At 51.6% G+C, this 25,773-nt stretch overlaps 8 protein-coding genes across 8 annotated transcripts; 3 read left to right on the top strand and 5 right to left on the bottom strand.

Annotated features, from left to right (window-relative positions):
- Positions 1-2,682: 2,682 nt before the first annotated feature.
- Positions 2,683-4,983, bottom strand: LMH87_006076 (uncharacterized protein; the record flags this gene model as incomplete). Its single annotated transcript, XM_056203906.1, has 10 exons — positions 2,683-2,914; positions 3,020-3,288; positions 3,406-3,538; positions 3,634-3,802; positions 3,898-4,007; positions 4,084-4,187; positions 4,266-4,317; positions 4,402-4,588; positions 4,666-4,744; positions 4,858-4,983. The coding sequence occupies 10 exons, from the start codon at positions 4,981-4,983 to the stop codon at positions 2,683-2,685; spliced, it is 1,461 nt and encodes a 486-aa protein (XP_056059315.1).
- A 2,206-nt stretch (positions 4,984-7,189) lies between these two features.
- LMH87_006077 (uncharacterized protein) lies at positions 7,190-9,183 on the bottom strand (the record flags this gene model as incomplete). The annotated part of the gene is made up of 7 exons (XM_056203907.1): positions 7,190-7,374; positions 7,447-7,548; positions 7,622-7,917; positions 7,974-8,104; positions 8,156-8,487; positions 8,554-8,736; positions 8,799-9,183. The coding sequence occupies 7 exons, from the start codon at positions 9,181-9,183 to the stop codon at positions 7,190-7,192; spliced, it is 1,614 nt and encodes a 537-aa protein (XP_056059316.1).
- A 547-nt stretch (positions 9,184-9,730) lies between these two features.
- LMH87_006078 (uncharacterized protein) lies at positions 9,731-10,470 on the bottom strand (the record flags this gene model as incomplete). Its single annotated transcript, XM_056203908.1, has 7 exons — positions 9,731-9,795; positions 9,858-9,927; positions 10,025-10,051; positions 10,121-10,155; positions 10,220-10,253; positions 10,322-10,344; positions 10,422-10,470. 7 exons carry the CDS (start codon positions 10,468-10,470, stop codon positions 9,731-9,733), a joined length of 303 nt encoding a protein of 100 aa, XP_056059317.1.
- A 999-nt stretch (positions 10,471-11,469) lies between these two features.
- Positions 11,470-12,759, bottom strand: LMH87_006079 (uncharacterized protein; the record flags this gene model as incomplete). The annotated part of the gene is made up of 4 exons (XM_056203909.1): positions 11,470-12,083; positions 12,174-12,309; positions 12,362-12,445; positions 12,499-12,759. The coding sequence occupies 4 exons, from the start codon at positions 12,757-12,759 to the stop codon at positions 11,470-11,472; spliced, it is 1,095 nt and encodes a 364-aa protein (XP_056059318.1).
- Positions 12,760-14,920: 2,161 nt separating this feature from the next.
- LMH87_006080 (uncharacterized protein) lies at positions 14,921-16,549 on the top strand (the record flags this gene model as incomplete). Its single annotated transcript, XM_056203910.1, has 4 exons — positions 14,921-15,309; positions 15,373-15,745; positions 15,797-15,895; positions 15,953-16,549. The coding sequence occupies 4 exons, from the start codon at positions 14,921-14,923 to the stop codon at positions 16,547-16,549; spliced, it is 1,458 nt and encodes a 485-aa protein (XP_056059319.1).
- Positions 16,550-17,080: 531 nt separating this feature from the next.
- Positions 17,081-17,552, top strand: LMH87_006081 (uncharacterized protein; the record flags this gene model as incomplete). Its single annotated transcript, XM_056203911.1, has 3 exons — positions 17,081-17,172; positions 17,368-17,413; positions 17,469-17,552. 3 exons carry the CDS (start codon positions 17,081-17,083, stop codon positions 17,550-17,552), a joined length of 222 nt encoding a protein of 73 aa, XP_056059320.1.
- Positions 17,553-17,593: 41 nt separating this feature from the next.
- Positions 17,594-18,939, top strand: LMH87_006082 (uncharacterized protein; the record flags this gene model as incomplete). Its single annotated transcript, XM_056203913.1, has 4 exons — positions 17,594-18,440; positions 18,496-18,578; positions 18,638-18,728; positions 18,806-18,939. 4 exons carry the CDS (start codon positions 17,594-17,596, stop codon positions 18,937-18,939), a joined length of 1,155 nt encoding a protein of 384 aa, XP_056059321.1.
- A 1,126-nt stretch (positions 18,940-20,065) lies between these two features.
- LMH87_006083 (uncharacterized protein) lies at positions 20,066-21,319 on the bottom strand (the record flags this gene model as incomplete). Its single annotated transcript, XM_056203914.1, has 4 exons — positions 20,066-20,309; positions 20,371-20,816; positions 20,929-20,984; positions 21,037-21,319. 4 exons carry the CDS (start codon positions 21,317-21,319, stop codon positions 20,066-20,068), a joined length of 1,029 nt encoding a protein of 342 aa, XP_056059322.1.
- Positions 21,320-25,773: the final 4,454 nt, after the last annotated feature.

Raw genomic sequence — 25,773 nt, forward strand, 5'->3', positions numbered from 1 at the left:
TCAGTCCATGTCCCCCCGTGAAGTAGTAATGGGCAGCGGCGTTACTATTGCCTCGACCCAGTTTACAGATCAAGAGCTTCCGAGCCCGTGCAACATTCATAGGATCACTCGAGGCTATTTAACCCACTAAGTTACGACGAGATACACAAAGGAATCCTGATATTAGTTTCTCCTGCTAACGTTGATGTGGATGTAACCAATGTTGCCACCCGCGACAAGCTAGCCTCAAGTCTGGTCAGCCACTGAAGAAGCAGCACACTACCAGACCCAGGCAGGTTGCCAGGCAAGATGGAGTCAATTTGTGTTTTTGCAGAATGTTTTGAGCAGAAAGCCGGGGGCGCCACATTTTAGCAAGAGAGAGTGCCGGCGCCAAACCCTTGTGGGAAGCTGCTTCTCTTGTGGAGGTTCTCCAAAGGGTATGTAGCAAGAGATGGCGGGGGTTGTGGCTTGAGGTTCTCGAAAAGCGACTCCAAAAAAACGCCTCTCTTCCAGCTGAAAAAAAAGAGGTAACAGGCAAAATGCGTCGTGGATCGGGTCCCTGTTGCTGGCGCATCGGAAGAACGTGTCTCTGTCCGTTCATTTGAGTTTTTGAGGGCAGATACTCGATGAGTTGAACGCGACGTTTCTTGCTTTTTGGCCGATGTAACTCGGCCGATGCAACGCTCTTCTCAAAGAACTTGCGCAACTCGGGACCGAGGAGATGCACGTGCAGTTTGTTTGCTGTCGAAAGTATAAATCGCAGCTGGGTATGGGATTACTTCAATCGCCATGCCAGCGTGACTGGCCGAGAGGCTGCTGCGCCACGGGTCGCATATTGGGACTTGCTGGGTCAGTATCATAATTGTTTTTTCTTGTCTAGTGCTGCCGTTCCATCTGTGAGCTTTGTCCACCGTTTTGTCTTCTCTGAGGGATGAAGTAATGCGAAGATAGAAGCGAAGCAAAAGTAATTGTAGTCGGAGGATCGAGACGCAGCAGTGGCGGGTGCAAAGTAGAAACCTTGGTATTCTGTCGCAAGAATCGGCTGAGAATAGCAAATGGGTGTCAATCGCAGGGTCTAAATGTAGACGAAGTGATTTTTGAGTTGTGTGTCAAATTTTCGCCCATTTAAAGGCCCGCAGAGGGTTCTTTGTGATTACTCTGTCGGAAATTTGCCCGCAACCTTGCCGTACCTGGCTCTTTAGTTCCTTGACTTTGGTATTTTACATCCTCTCTTTGTGCCCTTCACGTGTTTTGAAGGATGATGACTTAACATCAAAAGGCAGTGTATATTCAATCGCATACGCGGACTTTGAAAACCCCGCATATGGACACGATGGAGCGGCGCTTCGGTATTGCAAGATTCGGCGATTCGTCGTCCATAATATCTCATAGTACGACTTTTGCCACAGCAGGAGACAGGTCTTTATCCCAGATTACTGCCAAGGTATCAGGTTGGCGCCTAGCGGCGCGGTTGGCATATCTGAAGTGATGGCATTGCTGGGGCTTCCACGTAAGACTTGTCAAAGGAGGGAAGATGGCTACCTGGACGGCGCCTTGATTCGTGATGGTATGAATGGCGCCTGACAGCCCCCAAGTTTCACATACGCAAAACGGCCAAGGACGTGTTTTCGACTGATCCTGTTGTCTTGGTGACGAGATCTGGCATGTAGATGCAGCTAAGAGACACCCATGGACATATAAAAGCAAAGACGGCGAGAGTTTCTTTCCGAGTGGTCCCGAGTCTCTAAAAAGTGGTCAGTTTGGCATATTACTATTTCTTGCGCACACTCGTACCTGATGCTCTTCCATGGCCTTTTCTTTCCTTTTCGCGTAGCGACAACCAACACACGGCGTCCTGTATCAAGGCCGTTTCATCATCTCTGCGCGAGGGAAGGTTGGGTAGTGCCAAGGTCACTATGGCGAGCAGTGTTATCTTCTTGGTGTAGAGTGCCGGTTGGGTTTTTTTTATTACATTTTGATCGCTTCATGACTTCTATGAGGCCCAAACAAATCCCTCTCCCAAGGATTTATCCGGGGGTTCGTCCGAACACCCTCCCGACGAAGCTGGTCCTGCTCAAAGGATGCGGCAAGTCGAACAAACTCTGCGGATACGTATCAAGCCGCTCCGTTGACCTGATTCTCTAGCTACTGATCTTTGATTCATGTTTTCTGTTACTTTCTCAGATCTGTAGCTCGCTAGCAGGGATTTGCCCATTCGCGCACCTCACGAACTCAGACCAAGTGATATCGTATTCATGTATTCGGAATGCGATACATGGTTACATCTAGAAAAAAAAACACTCGATGGGGATATCATGGCCTAGTACCCCAACTTGTGCTGTCATATTACTTGTAAAGTCGCGCAAGGAGAAGAAGCAACAGTTTCTCTGGCACTGTAACGGAGCTTCAAAGAGCACCATGATCATGGCCATAGAAACATAGCACAATTTACTAAGCACATGGCCGAGGTCTCATTAAGCCTCCATCTGAGTGTTTGGAGCGAGCTTAGTATTAAAAACAAGCAAAGTGCCGAGTCTTTTGGTAATCTGAGCCACCCGAACAGAGAGCTTGGTTCCGCAAGAACCTACACGGCCTATTGGGGCCATCTAGCTTCTTCTATAGGCCTCTACGCTCCCCGTAGCAACTTCTCCTCCCCATCCTCTCTTTTTCCCTTGGCCGACCGCGAGACACGAGCCCAAACTCTTACGGAGAGATTGGCTTTGTGCCGGGATGCTGCTCCTCGTCGAGGTCCGCATGCGTCGTCTCCTTGTGCGGCGGCGGGAAGCGCCGCTCCATGATGGGCATGGCGATACCGCACCACGCCACGGCGGCAAATACAATCCACAGAATGGCAAAGATGAAGCCGTGCGTCTGGCGAAACTTGGGCGACTGCGAGACGGGAAACATGGTTTGCTGTGCAGCTGTGCCAAGACCACTGTGAAGTTGAAAGAACAAATGGTGTTAGCATTGGCAAATCCGATCTCAGGAACCAATACGGCGGCGCGCTGAGAAGCTTTATCTGCCATGGGATTTTACTTACAATCCTACCGAGGACGTCAGCCCAGAGGTGAATGCCCGCAGGGCTCTGTCGCCGCCACAGGAAGAGTTGAGCCACGAGCCGATGAGCGGGCCGATGGCCCCATAGGCACTGCAGATGTAAAAAGCTGCCATGATGAAGTCGTTGTTGTTGGGCCACACGGCAAAGACAATGTAGCAAAAGAGCTGCACCAGCCCCAGGACGGCAATGACAATGGAGGGGTTTCGGTAATAGTCGGACGTCCAAGACGCGAGAATCATCCACCCGAATTGCTGCAGGGAGAGTTTTTATTTGTCAGTCAAAAAAATTCACCACTAGATGGCCTGAAATCGGTGTGTTGAAGCACAGTCTGTATCAATACCGGAGTGGCAGGCATCTCGTTTACTCACCGTGGCGCCAATACCGGCTGGCAGCCAGTTGACTTGCGGCACACTGTATTTCAGATGCCCGTCTACCTTGACCTTGGAAAGCCACAATATCATCCACCGCTGCAGATTGACACCGCAGGTGAGCTCCAAGGTTCTACCGGCCTCTGGTTAGCTTCGTCTTTTCTATTTCTCTTGGGAGCTCTGTTCACAAAGGGGTGTTGTGAAATCACAAGGCCGGGTTTTACGTACCCCCAGGCGATGCAAAAGGCGTACAACTGCCAAGATTTGAGAACCCTCTTGACCAAGTCCAAATTCCAGGCAAACGGCTCTGGATCACGATCGTCTTCCTTGATGCGCTCGATGCATCGCTGTCGCTCCTTCTCCGACATCCACCATATACGCTTCGCTCTGGGTTCGTCTGCATCTTGTTAACCTTTGTTGTTTTCCCCTTTTATTTTACCATATTCGATCGCTGACGGAAGATCTTGAGGTGGGCTCTGGGTTTTAGCTTACCTGGGCATACGCAAAGCCCCATGATTGCAATGGGCATGCTAATGAGGAAGTCGATTATGAAAAGCCATCGCCACGAGGCAAGCCCTAGATGCCCCTTTAAGCTGCGATAGCTATATGAAGACAAATCATTTTGTTTAGTGACTAGTCAAAACAGGTGGTTGATCAGAGGGTGTTGGTTATACTCACATTCCGCCCTGGATAAGGCTCGAGAGCATTTGACCGCCGGTGGCGGAGAAATAGAACAAGCTCGTCCGGCGACCAATTTCCGACTTCGTATACCAGCTTCCAATCTAAGGCTCAGAGTCAGATTGAATCTATAATGCTGCCAAAACTCCCGCAGATGACGCGACGACAGAAAAAAGACTTACAATGTACCAGGCCCCGGGCAAAACGCCTGATTCAGCCATGCCACAGAAGAATCTTGCTTCGTCGTCAGCGCCGAGCTCTCTCTCAACACATGTTCTTCACAAGATGCTGCCAGAAAAACTCCATACCGGCTCTTACCTCAGAATATAAATGGTCTTGGCAGCAGTCGCCTTGTACATGAAAAGCACGAGCAGCGACCATACCGCCGTGCAGCTCGGAAGCCACCACCGTGGGTTGATCTGTGTAAGTGCCAGCGTAGAAGCCGGTGCTCCAAGAATGACGCCAATGTTGAACCAAGTCGTCATCCAGTTCAGCTCATCTCTCTCTGGAGGGCGAATCGGTCAGCATGGCTTTTCCCGTGTGCACCCTGTGGTCGCAAAGGGGCGTCCGAGGAGACTCAACTGAGATTGAGGTCGTCTTTCATCCCGGAGACGTATGCATTGGTGACATTTGTCTGATCTAGGTACTTGACGAAGAAGGTCTAATAAGCCCGGAACGGTCTTCGTTAGCAGCAGTTCTGGCGCAACGCCGGCGGACGTGTGAGGTTGCGTCGGCAAAAGAGAAAAAGAGAAAAAGAAAAAAATAAAGACGCACGAGACACAGATATGTGAGAATGTTTACGTCGAGCTTGAATATCAACCATTTATCTTCCTTTGTCGTGCCTGGCTCGTGCCAGTGGTACCACCGTCGAGCGGCGACAGGCTTCTGGTCCGCGTCCATGATGGAATGTCTCTCGCAAGGCGATGCTGGAGAGAGAGACGAAGGAAGTTTGCAAAAAAATCGGCGGGAATAAACAGAGTCTCAAGGGGGTTACCATGTGCTTTACGTTCTAACAAATATCGATCTCCCACTGCAACATTTTTAAACAAAGCGGCCTGCATTCTGGAAGCCCGCCAAGCCAATAAAGAAGAACCCCAACCGTCACGATTGGGGCATGCAGATTTTTATTTTCAGTGGAATGCACCATCAAGGTGCAGCTGACTTTCTACAAACCCCTTGTCTGTGTCTGATTGATATGTCAGGGTGCTGCCACCAGTAATAATAACTGTATGGGTGGCCGAAGTCTGCACATGCACGCTTCGACTAACAGGGCTCAGCCACCCGGGCCGAACGCCTATTTCTGTACAAGAGTGGGGGATGGCAGCTTTTATGCGCCCGCTCATGTCAAGGTTTGAATCAACTGCGTATTCCGTCCATTCTTGTTATTTTTCTCTGCCCGTTCCCAAGGGTCGGGATCCATGCGCGCTGACTAGAGTTGAGCTGCAAGTGCCGCGAAACCTGCAGGGTTTTATGGGGGGAGGCTTCCACAAGACCTTGTCGCGACATTTCACTGCTTGTATCAATCTCTAACCCGGTGGCGGCTCTTGACTGCCTGTGTTATTTGTATGCAAGCAGTTCCATTCACTTGCGCGGCCAGGGGCGGTCCTCGAAGCGGATAGATGTGTGTCGTTCAGGGCCAAGACAAGACAAGGCCTGTGGAAGGCTGGCCGAACGGCCAATTGTTCCGTGGGATCGGCCATGGGGATAGCGACCGGCTGAGGAAGCCGGCCGTTGCGAGTTCAACGCCACGCCCCGCTGTTTATGAGTGATTTGTGCGTCAAGACCCGGGTGGTTCCGATTTGGTGGATGAAATTGACCGCCGATGACCGAAAGACGGCTCGCGTGAGCCAGCAATAAGCATCAGACAAGAGGTTTCGTTATTTTCCCGAAAAGAATGCCCTTTATATGTTGAGCGGACTAAGTGAGATCACGATATTTGGTTCCCATTTCGTAGTGAAACGCACTGTTTGTCTCTGTCGTGTGTAGAGTGTAAATAGCGGCCCTTTCTTTTCCACCGATGGAGGGCCTCGTCACCAAAAAAGTCTGGAGGGTGCACCCCAGCGGGCCCCGAGACAAGATCCGCCCATTATATTGCCAGGCCGCTGCTCAAAAGTCAGACAGCATGGGCTATCCCTAAGATAAGATGGACGATATTGGTCCTGGGGTTTTCGTGGCGCGGAACGAGCGGCACATCTCGAACAAGGGTAACCCTGCCCCGGCTGCTTGCCAAGCTCTAGCCTTTTTAACGAATGGGGTCAATCCAGGCCTTCAAAGGTTTGTCATTGTTACGACTTGCAGGAATCGTAACGCCGTTCGCGACGAACTTGTTTAGGACAAAGGCCGAAAGTTGCTGACGTTTGCCATACGGAATGCGACCTGAACAGTGGCAATAGCCGCACTGCTCTCCATCAGCAATTCACCTTGTTGAGTACCTGGATTTTATAAGTTTCATCGCTTTTTGCCCACGTTCATTTTGTAAGCTATCGACTACGCAACTAGCCGGACTGATATACCAAATTCTTGGCATGCAGAAACGGTCGCTGAAAAGTGCCGTGAGACTTTGTCATGCTCAAGTATGCTTGGTGTGTGGCTGCCGCTGCATTAGTCAAACCACGCGACAGGGCTTGCTAGGCATTCGGAGCCTGCATCTTGCAGTACATTATATTGCCCAGAGCTGGACGATGCAGCTGCCCAGAGCTGTCCACCTTCCCTGCAATAGATGCGCCAAAGGGTGGTGCCGGCAGTGCTGCGACGAAGCATGAATAGAACATACGGAAACATCAGCGGTGAAAAAAACGGTCCAGCAATGTGAGCAGGCTTTCTTTTCGGTGGATATATCTCGAGAGGGTATAACTAGCGGTGCACAACAGCCCTAGTCTAGCCTTTTCTTTCTTTCAATTTAACTCTTCTGGTGCAGGATTGCCGCTCTTGGTTCTTGGGCAGACTGGTGACATTCGTCCTTTGGAAACATCACCATCATTCACGACGCACCTCGCGTCACGACAAGTCCACGGATTGAAACCGTCGAGGAAATGAGGGCGGAGCAAGACGTTCAAATCGACATGGACACTCGCTGGGGGCATCGAACTAGCCTGTTTGCATGACTTCATCTTGCTTTGAAAACAAGATCGAGTCTCTTCGCTTGCATGCTAAAGCGGTCCCGAAGACCACCTTCAAAGTCCCTGCTTGTGAACCCGGGGGCCAGCTCAACCGTGTAGCGTCTCAACACCTCGACTGCAACCTGTCGCAGCTCAACCAGTGCAAGCTGCTTCCCGACACACGAGTATTTTCCTGCCGAAACGTAGTCAGTATCTGCGCAAGGATCTCCAAGGGCGGTGCACGGCAGGGTGCAAGCCGACGTACCAGCAGAAAAGGGATAATAGACAGATCGATCAGCAATGAGCTCCGGCTTTGTTGTCCAGCGTTCAGGGATGAATTCATTTGGCCTTGGGAATGCTTCTTCTTCTGTGTCAAGGTCAGCACATAGCACACAGTACCCACAGCAAGTCGGCCTACTCTCGACATCATGTGTACATACTGCGGTGCATGAGGTACGTGGGTACATGCACAAGTGTATTGCCTGGAATGAAAGCATCTCCAACATGTATTCCTTCTGGCGGTGTGATGCGTTGCGCACCGGATGGGACCGGGGGCCAGAGCCGTAGAGTTTCGTTGATGCAGGCTTGGAGGTATCCCATTTTGGAGAGAAGCACCGGGTCGGCCTCATCATGCTTGACATAAAACTCGTCAATCTCTTGCTGCAACCTCTTCTGGGCGTCTTGATGATTGGATAACTCGTAGAACAGCGTCTGCAAGCTCACCGTGACAGTCTCACTGTTTGCTGGTCAACAAAATGGAGAAAGGCGCTGAGAATGTATTCTCCAACGAACCTTCCCGCAATTACAATCACAAACATATCCCCTTCGAGAGACAGGCGCTGCTTCTCAGTCAGCTCTTCAAAAGACGGATAGTCTTCCAACAGGGTGGAGAAGAGGTTGCATGAGGTGCCAGGGGGGCTGTTCTGTTTGCTGGATTAGTGTGTTTCCATAGACTTGGGACGCCATTACCTTACCATCTGGGATAGGAGTTGCGCACGTAGCCACTTCCGAAAAACATTAAATGGTCCGGCCAAAAATGGTATCTGCTTCATCAAAATAAAGAGCCATGAGACGTGTACAACAGTCCCAAAGATGGGTTCGCTCTCATGGATGAGCTCCATAAAGTAAGTCTCTTTCCCGGTGGCAAGCGCATTAAAAGACCGGCCGAAGGCCATCCAGCCCATTATCTCGACGCTGAACAAGTTGAACCATTTGCTGGCATTAAAGACTTGGCCTTGGCTGGCATTGATTCTGTCCATTAGATTATGTGTAGTCTGCGTAACAATGGGCTTGTAGTTCCGAAGTGCTGTTCACTTTGTTAGCTTCATAAACATGATGGTGTTCTTGAAGAGCAAACATGGTGCTCCGTTACCTGCTGAATTGAGTCCGCGCTCCCAGGAGACTCGTCGTTGCGCGTGTACGGCCGGGTCTCTGCTTGTGTGCAGAGATGTCATCGGCTTGGAGTATTCATACCATGGACCCTTGCGACACTTGGACCTTGGGCCGTGGATAACGTGCACAGCCTCCAGCTTGCTAACAGAGATTGTCGATGGTCCTGTTGTGTTCTATTTAGCGTCTGGCGCACTTGCATCACATCGACAGTGCTTGAGGCCTTACCTAGCCGCACAATATCGCCGTATTGCATATGGAGCTGGTGCAATTCCTTGTACAGCCGAAATCGTCGTGAGAGATTGAGAATATGTAGATTAGAGAGCCTCGCCGCAAATGGGCCAGGATACTTGCACAATACATGAAAAAAAGTCCTATACAGGAGCATGCTGGTGAACAGGCCCGCTATGGCCGTGAGCTCCAGGGTTGTGGAAGCCCGGAAAGACGTCCGCCAGTGATCCGCAAGTGACGTGGCGTGAAGTACGGCGGCGACTCCCACGTTCAGCAGCACGGATCCCGCAACGATGTCTCTAGCATGTCCGTCCCATTCGCCGCGGCTGAAAATGAGGATGTGCAGGGCCAGACCGGCCACGAATGCGATCAAATGGTTCATATTGTTTGGATTGGATTGAAGGAGACACTGAATCTGTCAGTAGTGCAAAGGAGGGGGGGATGAACTGTGATATACTTGCAGACGGCTGCAGTGACGTTGGTATTTATGTACCAGGCAGCATGCAGCATGCCGTCTATCTGACTTCCGAAAGGAGCGTCATGCACATCGGTCTGCAAAAGACCCGACGCTACCCCTCACTGGCGTATCACACGCTGAGATTCATACGAGGCACCTCGTACATCAGGACAGAGTCGGTTCAATCAAGCATGGCTGAGTTTCCGAATACGCTTCCGAGAGCGAATCGAAGCTGAAGTTGCCGGTGAAACGCGAAAAGTTGCCCGGTTTCTGGATACTGCGCAGCTCCGTACACACTCCCGCAAACATTCGTTGTATATAGCTGAGACTTGATGGCCAACGCCTATAAACCAATTTTATTCATTTTTTTGCATCTTTATCTTGTCGTCACACTTGGAAGTTTCATGCGCTGTCCTAATTTCGCTAATGAGCAAGTCCTTCGAGTAACCGTCCGTCGTCGTCGTCTCGAGCTTTACTGAGTCTTGAACAGCAGAATGGCGCAGTGGCCGAGGTAGAAGTAGATGAAGTGCTTCGTCTCTGCGGCGTTGGTTAGTTTCTAGCTCGAAGCCGCGTGTTGTTTGGTCGGAATTGGAGCGTACCGTGGGTGACGAAGCTACCAAAGTTGCGGCCGACAATGCAGTGCCAGGTAGGCCCCTTGCGCTCATCAAACTGTACGCCCAATATTATGTTAGATTGTCAATCTGCGAGTCGAAAAGGTATCGATCGTGTGTTCGCATAGGGCTGTCGGTGTTGCGAGGTAACTGACCGTGCGCTTAATGTGTTGTGCGATGTCCTGTTGTCCAGCTGTTAGCAAAACATGTCTCTGAGGCGTGTGCATGGCTTTCTCTTGCGCTGGGCATACCTTTTCGATGGTAAATTTTGCCATGGCTTCTTGGGCTATTGCATATGTCAGCAGGTATATATCGCATGCAGCTGCCCTGGCCGAGCCGGCTCAACATACCAACTTCGATGGACTCTTGCTGCATGTCCTCCGTCTGGTGATGGCATCCGGTTAGCCGCGCGCGGTTCCTGTTAGTATAATCGGCATTCTATCGACTCTTACCATGTCGGCAGACTTGATCTGGGCTATTGCGGAGCTGTTAGCCGTCGAAGCGTGGTCGTTTTGCAGCGTGCCGGGCCCGCGCTGGGAATCGTGATCCTACCTTCAAGCTTCTCCCTAGCGAGAGGGGTCTCGGGGCTTTTCTCCGTCATGTTTTGGTTGTCCGCCATGTTTACTTGGCTGCTGTGACTGATTCTGTGTTGGTTCCGTTGCAAAATCTATGCCGCCCACGTTGGGTTGTATCAGCGTCGCTTGTTCGTTTGCGCTGTCGCGAGGAAGTGGTTCTGCCCCTGGAATTTCTGACTGGCGGTCACACGTACGAGACACCGGGGTTCTTGGCCAATGGTACGGGGTCGTAGGAAGATATTCTCGCTAGATTCACGCAGTATCTTGACTCGTGATGAGCGTGTTTGCGACGGTCGTTGGTAGCGAGGTGGTTCTATCGATGGGCGGTTGGAGCTGGAGCTGGAGCTGGAGCTGGCGTCGCGTCTCGGGCGACGGCAAATGGGTACATGGACGGTGGCCGAAGAGAGGTGCCCACTCCGAGTCTCTGCGCTGCCCCGCTGCTTCGCTCTTGCCCCTGGTGGCCAGGCAGGATTGGCAGTGAAGAACCCCGCAGTGGTCAAAATACAGTGTAGCAAGTCCCTAGATTACAGCCACAGAGCCCTGAAAGTCTAATTTAGCTGGTGCCTGTGCCTGAAGCCATACCGACGGACCATTAACAGGCTTCTGATTGGCGTTTGTAAAGGCCGCGGAACATGAGTAAGAAAAACTGAAGAAAATTAAAGGAAATCTCGAAATATCTCTTTCGCCGTTATGAAACGATTTTCAAAATACAGGGACTATACCCGTGGTCGATCCTGCCGACATGGGCTAGAGTAGAAGATGGACAGCGATTATGGGACGTCGGATATGTACGGATATATTTTAGCCAGAACCGAAGCCATTCTGAAGTGTAAATTTTCTTTCTTCTTCGAGTAAATCGAGCAAGCAGTGATCGTTCAGTAAGATTTACATTAAATGTGTTGCAATAATGAGATAAGCTCAAGTCATGATAGACTCCAATCTTACGATGGCTGGTATACAGTCTTTCCCACATTCCGAGTCTTTCTTCTATTCGCATAGCTTTAGCCCTCTTACACGGTTATACCTCAATGCGAGTTTTCATCCTGTCGTCGCCAAATCTTGAGAGGTAGCTCATTGGGCCAAATGTTGAAATATTCCTCCCACTGCAGTGTCCAGCTCGAGCCTGGCAACGCAAAATCGTAACGGTGAACAACAGTGCCGATGAATACCAACTGCATCAAGAGAGCCACGTTTCGACCAATGCACGCCCTGGCTCCAGTGCTGAACGGAATGTAGACCGCGAGCATCTCCTTCAACAGGCTCTCGCTGGCTGTCAGCCACCGTTCGGGACGGAAGGCTTCGGGGTCTGTGAAGATGCTTGGGTCGCGGTGCGCCGTGTACGCCGAGATGCTAACATTTGTGTTTGGGGGGACGACCTCGCCAGCAATAACGTAGCAGCGATCAGAAGGGGTGGTGCGAAGGAGGTCTGTAGCAACAGGAGGAGACAAGCGCATTGATTCGTTGATGCACGCCCTGAGGTATGTCATTCTCTTGACTTTGGACCAAGGCGCCATCGTATCTTCCGTAGTGAGTGAGCTGTCAAGTTCGGCTCGAAGCTTTGCCATGGTATCTGGATGCTTCAAAAGGTAATACAGAGTATTGATAAGAGATATGCCAGGTCCATCTCCACCTCCATTGACTATCCCGAGAATTAGTTGTCTGACTTATGGCAAAGTGGACAAATGCAAGGTGCGCAAATGCTGAAGAAGAGAAAAAGAAAAAGCCTGACCTAACTGGTGCACCTCAGTAATTCTGTCTAGATCACTGATTTTGGCATCGCCTCCCTTTCGATTTCTGATCATTGGCTGCATCAAATCTTCCAAATCTTCCCCCGCATTACCCCGTTCGATACGCTCCATCGTTATCTGGTCAATGAATGTAGACCAGATACTAGCGTTACGCCAGTGATTTCTGTACCATGGCGATACTATGGAGGTGATTCTTTTCAACCATGAGAAATTCGCCGTATCCCATACCAGTGTAGCGGTGGTTCGCGAGCTGCTACGCACGCATTCGATGATGGGCGCCTTCGCCGCACCACCATCTAAGCGTACCACGTCTACCATGTCTGAACCCTGTGCCAGGAACCCCATATCTTTACTCACACCGATCTTGATGGCGCATTCAAAGGCATACAGCATGGACCACAGGCTCGCATCGAATGTCAGTTCTTCCTTCGGAATAATGTCTCTGCTCGATGTTGGTGGCGGCGCAGTGCACACGGCGTCGAGCTTGGACACCAAAACAATGATGCTCTCAGCAACCCTGGGCGCCCATAACTCGATGTTGCCGGGGGCATAGGAAGCGGCCACCATTTTTCGACGGCGAGAATGCACAGCCTTGACGCTGGAAAAGAGGAGGCTCTCGGCCCCATCCGATTTCAGCACACTGTATATCCTGCTCTTTCTGCATGGCGAATTGAACCCGTAAATATCCCGGACGGCACCAGCACGTCCAAAGGAGAGCCAGTTTGGACCGATGCGCACGACAGGATTCTTTGCGAGCTGTTTGTGCAGTCGCTGTGTATGGAAGAGACGGTGTGCTCTTCCTACCTCCCAGCCATAGGCCAACGGTGAGATGCCCGAGAGAACGTTTTGGCAGGGGTATTTGCGAAAACCTTTTGCATCATAGAAGTACAGAAAGATGGGCCGGACTAGAATGAATAAGACAATTGCTGTAAAAGCAATGAATAGAATTGTCAACATGGTGTGCCCTTAAGTAGGTAAAGGTTTGTGGTATAAATAGCACAAGCAGTATCTTGACTGAGGTGACGGCGGAGCTGAGCAAAGTATGCTTGTCGTGATAGGACAGCTGCAAAAATTGTTCCCATATCATGAATTTGCTCTTATACTTTATATCTAATGAGTTTTTGGGTGTGCTGAGGGTAGGCCCTTTTCAGGTGTTGACGGGTGGTACTCTGCAGGGCGCCTTCTACGGCCTGCAGATTGCCAAATTTCGAAATAACTAAACTCGAAGCCCGCGGTTGTTCTTACCGGCATTACGCTATTTCGAACAATTTTTCCCCAGCTATATCCCACTTTTTTATGCACCCTTCGGCTATTTTCGAGGTTCAAACCCGCATCGTAAAAGAATCACACGATCTGTGACAGCATTCTCAGCGGGGCCAGCACCACAATACAATGCGAGGAGCATGATTGTGTCGTAAAGGGCAGCTCCGTATTCGCTGCCGAAAACAACTTTCTTGTACATCTTAGTTTCGGATGATGGATGATAGACTAGCAGCCGCTGGTGCGGCCGTTGAGCCGGTCACGCCCGTATGTCGAGACCTAAGAGTAATGAAGACGCTATTCCTAGAAAAGCATTTCACACGGCATGTGGGGCTTCTATCCTAGCTAGGAAATCTTTTTACAACTACGCTGGCATACACGCGTGTAGTGTGGAAATGTTCTCGACCAGTCTGTACAGGATCATGAGACGTGCAATTTGAAATCAGAGCACCGAGAAGCAAAAATCGTCGCTTATAATTGGAAATAGTCATAGCATACCATACCACACTAGATAGAATATAGTGAACTGAAAAAACGAACTTGATTCTGATTCAGCGAATAACTACGTAAAGTGTAGCAACACGCACTAACTTGATTCCATTTATACAACACAAACTCGTCGAGAAATCGTTCCGATCTCGGGGTGGGATAGACACTCTTCCATCCGATCAGACTATTAGATTTTCCAGGCAAGCCTTGTCCTAAAACTCCGCTGAGCAGGCGCTCCCCAAGTAATGCTGGTGATGCGGAAACTTATTCCAAATGGCCAATTTGTGTGCCGGACCGTGATTACAAACACATTGTTCGCGCCCAGCCTATCTGCAGATGGTCGCGTTCACAGACTAAACACCCACAAGTACGGACTAGTTTTGCAAATATCACAGTCTTGCGCTGCTTTAGCGGCCTGTTCAAGCTACGAGGATGGACTAAAATGGTAATTTTCACGGCCGGTGGATCTGATAGCCGGGCTGTACTCGATGCCGGCCTGAAGCGTGACTTCTGTCATAGCATAGAGCTCGCAGACGCGTATTTATTGCCCTTTAGAGAAGGTCATGATTCCTATGATGGTTGCTTCACGCGCTCCCTCGCAATTATTCCTCATTTCAGTCATACATGCCGGTCTCGAGCAACTGCCATCGCGACATCATGCTGATAAATACAAAGGGGATTTTTTTTCATCGTGGCATACACTTGAAAGAAGCATCGTCAGCGAGAATGTATGAATAAGCAGGATGCCGGCGTTGTAGCGTCTTCCCGCGGACCTGATCTATGGCTCAGTTATGCCCCATGTTTGTCTTGGGTCTCTTCACCATGTTGGCCGTCTTCGTCCAACTCGTCATTTTCCCACAAAATAAAGTCTTGCTGCATTATTCAGCTTTCGACTAATAAAGGACGGACAAGATCCCAGACCCAGGCCACATGGGATAAACTCATCAGTCAATGAATGTCAGCACAGTCTTCACAAAGCATGAAGAAGTTTTCCAAACTGTTTCGCAGACCGCCTCGGTATGTCATTGCCAGTCTACTGTGTTCTTTCGGGGGCTTTCTGCAGGGCATCGACACTGGCATCATCGGCCCAGTAACAGTCATGGACAAATATGTTCAGCACTTTGGGCATCCTAGCCCTGCCATACACGGTCTTGTTGTGTCCTCGATTCTCCTTTCGGCTGCAGTCACTTCATTTCTCGCCGGACACGTCGCGGACAATCTTGGCCGATCATCAGGCATTGCCATTGGTGGATTCATCTTCGCTTTTGGTGCTGCGGTTGAAGCAGGAGCTGTTCATCTCGGCATGTTCATCGCTGGCCGTCTGATAGTGGGTGTTGGTGAAGGATTCATCAACGGGATCATGCTAGCGTGAGTACCAACGCTCAACACTGGTTCATCACCACACGGCACTGACGAGATGATGCCTGGTAGATATATTTGCGAAATCTCGCCCGCGCGACACCGTGGGGCCTTGACAACTGGGCCTCAGCTCTTCGTTTGCTTTGGCCTTTTGGGTGGCTTTTTTACTTGCTACGGAACGGCAGACATCGAAACGGACTTGAGTTGGCGCCTGCCCTTTATCCTCCTAGCGATTTACGCCACCGCCTTTTCGGCTGTTACCTTTCTACTGCTTCCACCGTCGCCGCGATGGCTGGAGGATCAAAGGAGGAGCAAGTCGGAAATAACTGCTGCTTGGGATGCGCTAGAAATCCCGGATACCGATCAAGATACTCCGGAGGATGCTCTACCCGAAGACGCGCCGTCAGCAAGCGTATCAACCGCAGTCGCCAGAAAAGGGTTTAATGTTGGTGGCCCCGAGTCCAAATTTGATGCAGGTGCTAATCTGGCATGGCAGTCTATGGGTGTGCTTGCCCCGGAGGCTCGATCGCGTTTCTTCATGGCAGTATTTCTGATGGCCATGCAGCAGCTCTCTGGGATTGATGGTGTCCTTTATGTGAGCACCCCTCTTCCGTCTTGTCCTCTCCTAGCTCACTAACTCATACTCTTACAGTACGCACCTCTTCTTTTCCAGCAGGCTGGTATTGGTGTCAATGGTGACACGTTCCTCGTCTCGGGCGTTCTAGCTATAGTCATTGTCGCCGTCACAATCCCGGGCACAATTTGGGCTGATCGCTGGGGGCGTCGCTCAAACACTATTTTCGGAGGTCTGGGGATGGCGGCTTGTATGCTCCTTCTTGGTGGCTTATACGCCGGCAACGTTGTATCCCCCACCAGCGCCGCACGCTGGATTGTCGTCGTCACCATTTACGTCTTTACCGTCATCTATTGCATCTCATGGGGTATCGTTTTGAAGATTTACGCTGCCGAAATCCAGCCCCAGAGAACCCGAGCTACTGCCACTAGCATCGCCCACGGTGCCAACTGGCTGACGAATTTCCTTGTTGCTCTGATCACGCCGATACTCCTCTCAAAAACAAGCTGCGGCGCCTACTTCCTTTTTGCCGGCTGCACCTCTGTAACAGCGGTGGTCTGCTGGTTCGGCATGCCAGAGACGAGGCGGCGAACGCTGACCGAGATACAGCAAGATTTTCGGTCGAGTACTGCAAAGAAACTCTTCTCGTGGAAGTCGAATGTTGCGTCTCCGTGAAGGAGCAAGAATCGAACTCTAAAGACTCCCAAAATGGCGGTGGTGCTGGAGAGGATGGCGCAGAGTCCAGCTCATTGACAAGCACAGACGCTAATAAATGCTCACAGTGGAGGCTGTCATAGAGTGTACGTGGATGGGATATGGGGAGTCGTATTTTGTATCATAAACAGGAAGTCCAGATCTCACAACATATTTAACTAAAGAATTACCTTTTTAAGACGAGCAAGTGCCTCCAGGGATTCGGAGAAGAGCTCTTTTATAGACAACGCATACAGGATATGATAGGACACGTGATCGGGAGATAATCGTGCCCACCCTAACTCCGTGTAAGACCTTTCACGAGAACGTTCATTATAAACTTTTCTTCCCGCTCCGTGAACGGACATTACACCCACGTCGAACTCAGCCTTGCTCGTGCCTGTGCCGTCACCGCTGGCCGTGAGCACGACCACAAGCCGTTTCGTCACAAAATTCGCGGGTTATTACTTGGTCAATGCTGGACGATTGTTTTGTTAGCGTGTCAATTACGCAATGAAGGATTTGTCGCTTGAATCCGCAAAGCCATCGACTCCAAATCCTGTCAAGCGACGACGCCGAGGTGGTCCAAGAAACAAAACTGGTGAGTCAAGCTCTACATAGCATGTCTACGTCGGTGTACTTTTTACGTACTAACTCTGTGTATTATTCGAAGGTTGGTTAGTGGCATATTCATTTCGCCTTTCATGTTACTGCTTGCTGTTTTCATTTCTTCTGTGGGCCAACAAGGAGGCGGACAGCCTCTGCTGAGTACTGCCACAACTAATCATATTCTGCTGTAGCGATACGTGCAAGGCACGCCACACACGGTGCGACGAGGGGAAGCCTGTCTGTGGCAATTGTCAGCGTCTAAATCTGCACTGCCGACAGCACAACTTCATAGTGCACTACTCACATGCAGACGGGCCACGGCAAGCTGCGGCCGATGCTCCGTCTTCTGCCAGCAACCAACAAGCACACTTCCTAGGGGCGGCAGAGGAGCAGGATTCCGCATCAGTAGAAATACCAATGTCAACATGGGATCTTTTCAAGACATACTCGCCTGGCGCGGCCGAAGCTCAGCCGATGTCGCCATCGCCCACAGATTCCCAACCGAGTGGCACCAGCATGCCTTTGACTTCAGAGATTGTCCACTTACTCACGACGTACCAAACTGGCGTTGCGACCTGGATGGACTTGTTTGACCGCGAATGCACCTACCAACGCGAAGTCCTACGTCGATGCACAACGTCTGAGCTGCTGGTATATAGCGTGTGCGCTTTTACCGCGAAACACCTGAGCCTCCTGCCCTCTGGAGAGGTCTGGGCCAACCCAGCCGGTCGCTACTACAGCAAGGCGCTGCAGATACTGATCAGTTGCATTGGCAACAGGGCTGCTGCGCACCAAGAAGACACGTTGACCTCGACCATGCTGCTGAGCAGCTACGAGATGATTGCCAGCCAAGAGGAGGAGCATAGCCATCATTTCTACGGCGCCATGCTGCTGATGGCGAATCGTGGAGTCAGTGCCTCGTCAGCCGGCGTGGACCTCGCCAACTTTTGGATCTATATTCGCCACGAGATCTTTGTGGCGCTGGTCAATGAGGCGCCGCTGCAAATAAGTCCCGACAAGTGGAACGTCAGATGGCGAGAGGGCGAGACTGACGAGCACATGCTTGGGAACCAGGTCCTTTGGCTTGTTGGTAGAGCTATCAATGTCCTCTACTGGAAAGAGCCGGCGTCAGATACACGGCAGGATATCCTTGCGGACGCTGCGCGGTGGAAGCAAAGCTTGCCAGCATCTTTTCATGGTATAAAATACGGTGAGCCTGACGACCACGAATTTTGCAAGATCTATTTTGCGCTTCCGGCAGCTGGTACGTACAAGTTGGCATATTGATTCGCTCGCTGCTAATTGGCTTGTCATCACAGCGGCCGCGATGCTGTTATTCCACCTCCTGCATCTCTTATTGCTCGCCGAGCCTACAGTGCAGGATTCTAGTCATATCCCAGAGGTAGCCCGACCCTTTCGACCAACCCGTCGCGTTTCGAATCAGGTCTGACAAAGAAGCAGATAGAACATCATGCGTCAGAAATTGCTATCATAGGGCTATCGGATATTTGCCAGTGCGTGCGCAATTTCTCGGTGCAGGCACTGTTCTTCGGTGTGTATCCCCAGGGTGCTATCTGTCCACCGCAGAACAAAAGAGTCAAGAGCTGACATGAACAACATCGTATTTAGCTGCCAAGCACATTACCGGCATCGGCAAGAAGTTGAAGCTGTGGAATGTGCTGGTCGATATCGAAGTCCACCTTGGTTTCAGCACCCGGAGCCGTATAAAGAGGCTCGAGCAGCTTCTGGCAGCGAGCGCGTGAGCTGACGAGCTTTTCACAGGCTAAAGCATTCGATTTCTTGAGAACAAGGAAGAAAATAACCGGCTAGCTCGGATTTGGTGGCTCTACATGCTGCACATGGAACAGTCCTTTGTCTTACGGCAATATGCAGGCAATTCACTGGTTTTCTGCAACTCTGGTATCTGGTTGTCTCTGGATCCAATCATCTCGGACGGCGAGCTTCACAGGGTCTTGTATAGCAGGCTGCTTGCTTATCAAAACTTACAAGCGCGAATAGCTGTTTACATCCAGCAAGACGAATACCTGTATGAGGTCGGCCGGGGTGGGACATGACAGCAGAGTAGGGCGAGTCAGAAACGGAATGTGCGGATGGCGACATGCAAAACTACACAGCCACCATTTTCGCCCACTCGTTGGATATATATAGCCTGGTTCGCCGACCCCTTTGGGGCGGGAAAAAAAAACTAGCCAAGCGACTTGAATACGGCTGTAGCAGGCTGGGGTCCCGTCTCGTACACGGCAAATGATTTTCCTTTCCTTTATTTGTTCATCTGCCCCTCGCCGTCTAACTCACCCTTGCTGAAACAATGACCATTTGTGATGGGACGGAGAGTACTCCGTAGTTTTAGCCGCATCTCTAAATAGACGGGAACCCCGCCCGCCGTTTGGCCGCAATACGAGATTTTTTTTGGCTTGCGCGTCATTCGATATTATATCCCACTTTGAAAGTATTAAGAGGCACATACATACCCCAGGCAGGAACTGGCGTGATACGAGCTGATGGAACATGTGGCTGCCCTGCCGGTCATTGTGCATGACGCCAACGGCCAATGCCGCCGAGAAAAGAGGGCTGTGGCTTGCTGGCGCATCCCTAGCAGGGGACCTAGTAGGACCACGATGCAGAGAGAGCTGTAATGGCTTGATCGAATACTGGTAAAAAGAATATCGCTAGAATTTATACTAATTATCGCAGTTCAACGGAACGCGCTGGTGGGTTCAAAATAAACCAAGTAAACAATGTCTAGATTCCCGATTCATATAAACAGAACCCCCTTCGTAAGAACCATGAGTAAGAAAAAAATCAACAGTAAAAACTCCGGTAACCCAATGCCGTGTTCAACTCCAAATCTATCCAAAGCCAGTTTCCTTATTCAACATTGACGGCAAAGTCGGGGCAGTAAAATGTCACGTTTGACGGCGAGTCGTAGGCCTCGGTGCCCATGCCGAACGAGCCGAGATAGTCATCCGAGGTCGGATAGCTCGAGTTGCCGGCGGTGAGAATGTAGTCGATCAGCGGATAGACGTCGCCGTGGAATTTTTCCGTAATCTCTTGGGCCTTCCAGGTCATGACGAACTGTTTTGTGGTGGGGTGCTTGTCGGCATACAAGTCGCTGCAGGATCGGTCAGCATCATCGTCAACAGACTCAACGAGAATTACGTTGGAGAACTTACAAGGTGACCTGGGTTCCGGTCGTAGCATCTGCGAGGGCCAATGTTTTGACAATCGATGTCGTATCCTGACCAATGACGTGGGCGGACGAGCCAATGGCAGCAAACCAGATCATGATTTCGAAAGCGGCCTTTTCGTTGTTTTTCGAGGTATCGCTGCTGCTGTCGGCGAACATATCAATTGCAACGTTGGTGTTGACGCTCTTCGTGGCGAGGGTTGACGATTCGCTCGCCGTTGAGTTGTCGTTGCCCATGACATATTTCCACTCAAAATCGACGTAAAGCTTCTTAATCGTGCTGAGTTGCTTGGGGAAAACCTTTTCGAGCTTGATGTTGGCGAACGCGTGCACATTGTTCTGTCCGGCGGGAGCGGGCGAGTATTGCCAGGTGACTTGGAAGGGGGGAGCCAATTCCGGCTTGGAATAGGTGCCGTTGTTGTTGAACAGGACCTGAGCAGGGCTGCATTAGCTTCTGTGCTGTGCCAGACGAGTTGACACGGTGCGACGCTGCGGTGCGACAGGAACTGCCGCGCCTGTAGGCGAAAGGGTGGTTTTGACTTACATCCATACACATGCCGCTCTTTGTGCTGTCGGTGAGACCCCATTGGTTAGGGTTGACTGTATGACCATTAGCTTCACGTCAGGATTGACGTTACAGAAGAGGACCTACAGGTATATTGCTGCTGGCCCTTGGCCCAGTTGTAGCGCAAAGGATTGCCCAGGTCAGCGAACTGAGTGCACGCTGTCGCTAGCTCGACATTGTTGTTCTTGGGCTTGGGCGGTCCTGCTCCAGGGCCTGTACCGCCAAAGCCGCCATCGCCGAGGAAGCTACCAGAACCGCCGCCGCTCGTATGCGCGCGTTGGAGTGGGAAGAGAACGCCAAGGGTGATGGCGATGGGGACGATGAGCATACAAAAGCTCAGAATCCATTTGAATCCGGTAGCGATGCCCATGGTGACGATGGTTGAACCAAGAGGACGGCGAGAAGGCGGAGGAGAGAGCGAGGCGGTCGGCCGATGGCTTGGGGTGTTTCTCGTCTAGTTGTAAAGCAAATCAAGCCCGAGAAGGGCAACCGAAAGCGACAGTGAGAGGTTTTGGAAAGAAGAAAAAAAGAGTGGATGGAGATGGCCCCCCAAGATCGTCCGAGGGGGTTTACTGCAACGGCGCGCCAAGGACGAGAACGACGGGCAATACAGCGGCACGTTGGCGTACAGTGATGGCGATTCTTCTGCCTTGGACGGAGGGCGGTCTTCGATGCGTTTGGCGAGATGCACGGATGGTATGTTCTGACGAAGATTTGCCAGGCCAGAATGATGAGACCGAAACGGGCGGGCGAGGGCGGGAGCAAGGTTGTGGGACCAAACAGGCAGCGTCGCCGCCGCAAGAAGAAAAAGAAGACGGCCTTTTCGGGCGCTAAGCTGCCTGCAGGGGTGGCTTCGCACACCAGTCAGTGGCAGTTGTGGGCTGCGGCAGGTACTTGGAGCAGGCCCGGCAGGTACTTGGCGTAAAGTACAGGTGCAGGGCTGGTACCTTGGGGGCGCTGGAGCAGTGGTTCGACTCAGTGGACTCAGTGGACTTGTCACCAGTGAAAATAAAACTGCTTGGAGCGGCAGCGGAGCGCGGGTCGGATTGTGGCAGTGGCACAGCGCAGTCCCAGTAGGTTTCAGTGGGCTGACACGCTGTGGGGTCTTGTATCGTCCAGGCGGACAGGGGTGGTCCAGGAAGGGAAAGGGAGGCAACAAAGGAAAAATCGAAAAGCTACATACTGTGCAGCAATTGTACCGTGTCTGCTTACCCAGTAAAGAGCTCAGGCAGTTAGTTGGTTGGTTGGGTAGCACCATCTCGGGTGTAATTTTTTTATTTTCAGTTTTTACCGGGACGGGTATCATGCACGGAGGATTTTCCTATAGGCCGATAATTTGTGGATGGATCTCGACGACAGCTTTCTCTCCTTCTCCAGAGCTCTCTAGTGTTTCCCTGAGCAACGACCAAAGTTTATCTTGTGCCTGGATCGTAACGCGTCTTTTTTGATGGCACAGAAGGGACGGTTGGGTTGGTCTACAGAAAAAAAGGGGAGGAATAGCAGCAGCAGGAATAATCAAAAGGACCGAGCGAGGCGCATTGCGTCCAATCAGGGGGGGGCATAGGAGCAAAACGTCCAGCGAGATAAACTAAATCAACAGCAAAGCTTAACTTTTTAAATTAATAAGAAGCAGCTGGGTCCCAGCGGGAACAGAAAGCGATCAAGAAGTAGAAAAAAAAGCAAATGAATACTTAGGGAGGACCAAAAAAGGAGCGCGCCAGACCGCTCGATGGTACCTGCGTTTGCAGGTGTGGAGGGGAGGAGACGCCATAGCACGATGATATGCCACAGGCGTTATGAGTCGTACCAAAAGGAGGTGGCGCCTGGGCTGTCTGTTGCACAGCTCGAATCGAGATGGCCAAAAGCTCGATGCAAGGCTGATGGCAAGCTTGTTGTGCTTTCCCTGGTGTCTGGCTGCACATCTAGAACGGGAGGGATGGGGCGAACAACAACTCTTGATATAATCTAATCTCGGACAGGCATGATGGTATGGCTTTGCTACGTGGTCTGTCCTTTTTTCTTTTGTGCAAGTGAACCCGGGGAACAACACAAAAAAGTGCGCGTCAGAGACAAGGTCTCAGTATAGAGATGAGTGTCAATTCCGCCGTTCGCGGGACGGGAAGAAAAGCAAGGAAGAGAGATAGATTGGTGAGATGGGGGCGCAAAGAGATGGCGATTGACACGGCTCATTAGACTAGCCAAGGCGCGGCGCCATCTGCGGAACGAAAGAAAATAAGAAAAAATCGCCACAGCATCATACTCAGCAGTCCAACAGCAGTCAGTCCAGAAGTCGGTCCAGCGGCCAAATCTCTTGAGCCTCTCACACACACCTCATTAGACGTGGTTGCGGCTGCCTGGCGAGGAGGCAATTGGCGCATTGGACCACCGATGGCATCCACACGGGCGGCGCTGATTCGATCCATCGAGCCACGAGCGAAGATGTGAAGCCAGGTTTTTTGGCCGAGCTAGCACTAGCCCGTCGACGGCTTTTCGCTAGGCGATGGTGTGTGGTGAATTTTTTTCCCGTCCTCTCTCCTCTGACAATCTGGTTAGCTTACGGATCCTTTTGCTAGCAAAGTGTTTATCCAAAGGGTTTATCCATAATTGATGCTGCAAGCGGTTTAGCCCCGGCAATACGAAAGCGTGCTACTTTTTTAGTGCGGCTAATCAATCGGGCTATCCTGAGTGTGGTTCCGTCTCGCCTCGCTGCTGGTTGGGCAAGCTTTTCCCTCTCCTGACCAGTATTACCCGGAGCAACAAAATTCGGCTCGAGCCAACAGACTTGCCCAAGAGTAGGTCCCCCGCCCAGCAGCGCATACCTACCGGCCGCCTTATTAGCTGCTTGTGGTTGGCCGTCGTCGCAGCTCGCTCAGAGGCCCTTCGGAACGTATCAGTACCAGTAGTGCTGGTGTCCTCCGCCGGCCGCGGCATGGTTTCAGAAGTGGGCCCGGGCCTCCCATTGCCCACGCCGCAAGGTTTTGCGTATCCCCATCAGGCCCATGTCCCGGTTGGCCAGCGCGCCCAGCTGCCGTCCCCCTGCTCAGCAGCGATACGAGGCCGTAGTGGCAGTAGGCGACAGCCAGGGGAACTGCTAATCCAAGTTTAGACGGGATGCGCCGGGCAGTGCTTCTTGCCTGGGCGGCAAACTAGGATAGATGATTAGTTGCGTCATGGTAAGTGGACGACAGCTACAGGGCGTTCATCCATCGTCTGATATGCCATCATCATCAGAGAGCAGCAACGGCGGCCGCGAAATACAGCAGCGGCGCGAGCTTCAACATGGCAATATATGTATGGTATGCGAGGGAGCCAGTACCGTGATGCAGCTGTGCTGGCTGTCTTGTCATGTCATGCTATCCCGGCGTTGGCGGAAGGGGCAAGCCATTCCAGCCGTTGGTAGTGGCAGCCCACTTCCATGCAGCGGAGAGTCGCCCACTGCGACCGCCAAACAACAGCCACTGTAAGACACTCTGCAGCGGCTGGGGGGCCCCGTAGGTAAGCTCCTTCCCAGAGCCTCACTGCCCAAGGCTCGCTTACTCCCCGAGTGTATCTGCCTGATAACGCCAGGCGGGACGAGGAGATAAATTTTGATTAAAAAAGCCACACCAGGAGCTTGATTATTAGGAGAGCCCTGCAGATCATCGCGAACCCTTTGTTTGCGTCCTGTTCCTGGCAGACAAAGGGCAGGAACAAAGTTCAATGCGCGCGCGATGTGGTTCATGCGTCCTGGGGCGCAGCGGCCAACAGGCGCGTCGTCTGACCCTGGCCATTTTTTACCGAATGAAGATTCCGTCTCAGCGGGACGAGTTGAGGCTCGGCAACAGCTTGGCTCGCGGCACGGGACAAAGACAGGGCCCCCATTGCAGATTCCAAGCAGGCAGGCTCACCCCCGCGTGTTATGCTTGGATGCCACGGGGCCTTGTTTTGAAACCAACTGTCTTTTAAGAATTCCACCACAATTCCGGTAAACCAGTAATCGCTCCATGTTTATTAAAGGGCAATCCTCTCTGGAGCCGCCGGTTATCTATTTTCAGCGCTCATTATTGATATATGAGTTGGACAGTGCAGACGAGTTTACTGGCAGGAAGAAAAAAAACGCGGGTGGGCCCAAGAAGGCGATGGTCTCGGCGCCCCATCGCAATGCCAGCTGCGCCTTCCGCCTCCCCAAGCCTGTGCTAAATATGTCCACCACGTCATGGCAGCGTTTCGGGGCCCTGGCGCGTTGGTTAGAGCTTGAGCTGGTAATAGAAACCAGTGCTATCATTCAGGTACGGAGAATTGACACTGGCATCTTAGTTCTCCGCGGCGGATAGCCCAGCGCGACTTGCGCCAGCCGTCCGCCCCCTTCCAACGCCCCTCCTTCTGGGCCTACACGAGCTGGCAGCTTGGCAAGTAGGTGCCCATCACTGTACCTACTGATACCAGTGGCAAGCAGCTCCTGTACCTGCGCTGGGCTGCCCCGTAACTGTACCGTGTTTTTTTTTTCCTCTTGTTTTTTTGCGGCATGGCCGTGGGCCGATTGCCTAGCGCGGACTAGGTTTTTTTCCTACGGGTAGCTTTCTTTCTTGTCTCTCTCCTTTTTCCGTATGCCCGCCCTTACATTCTGTCGCGAGACAGCTTGCTGCCTGGGGGGCCACGGGGGAGTTACCAGTAGAGTAGAGAGAGCTGCAAGGAAAACATGTGAATTTGCGTATGCGCATGCAAAATTCAGCAGTGCCCGACGACTGAATGCAATAACCGCTGCGACTTGTCGGCACTCTGTGCTCTGGCAGCTGCCACGACGTACTGGTAGGTAGATACCTACCTAGGTACCTGCTGCTGCAG

The sequence above is a fragment of the Akanthomyces muscarius genome, chromosome 1, assembly GCF_028009165.1.
Source record: "Akanthomyces muscarius strain Ve6 chromosome 1, whole genome shotgun sequence".
NCBI classification, from domain to species: Eukaryota; Fungi; Ascomycota; class Sordariomycetes; order Hypocreales; family Cordycipitaceae; genus Akanthomyces; species Akanthomyces muscarius.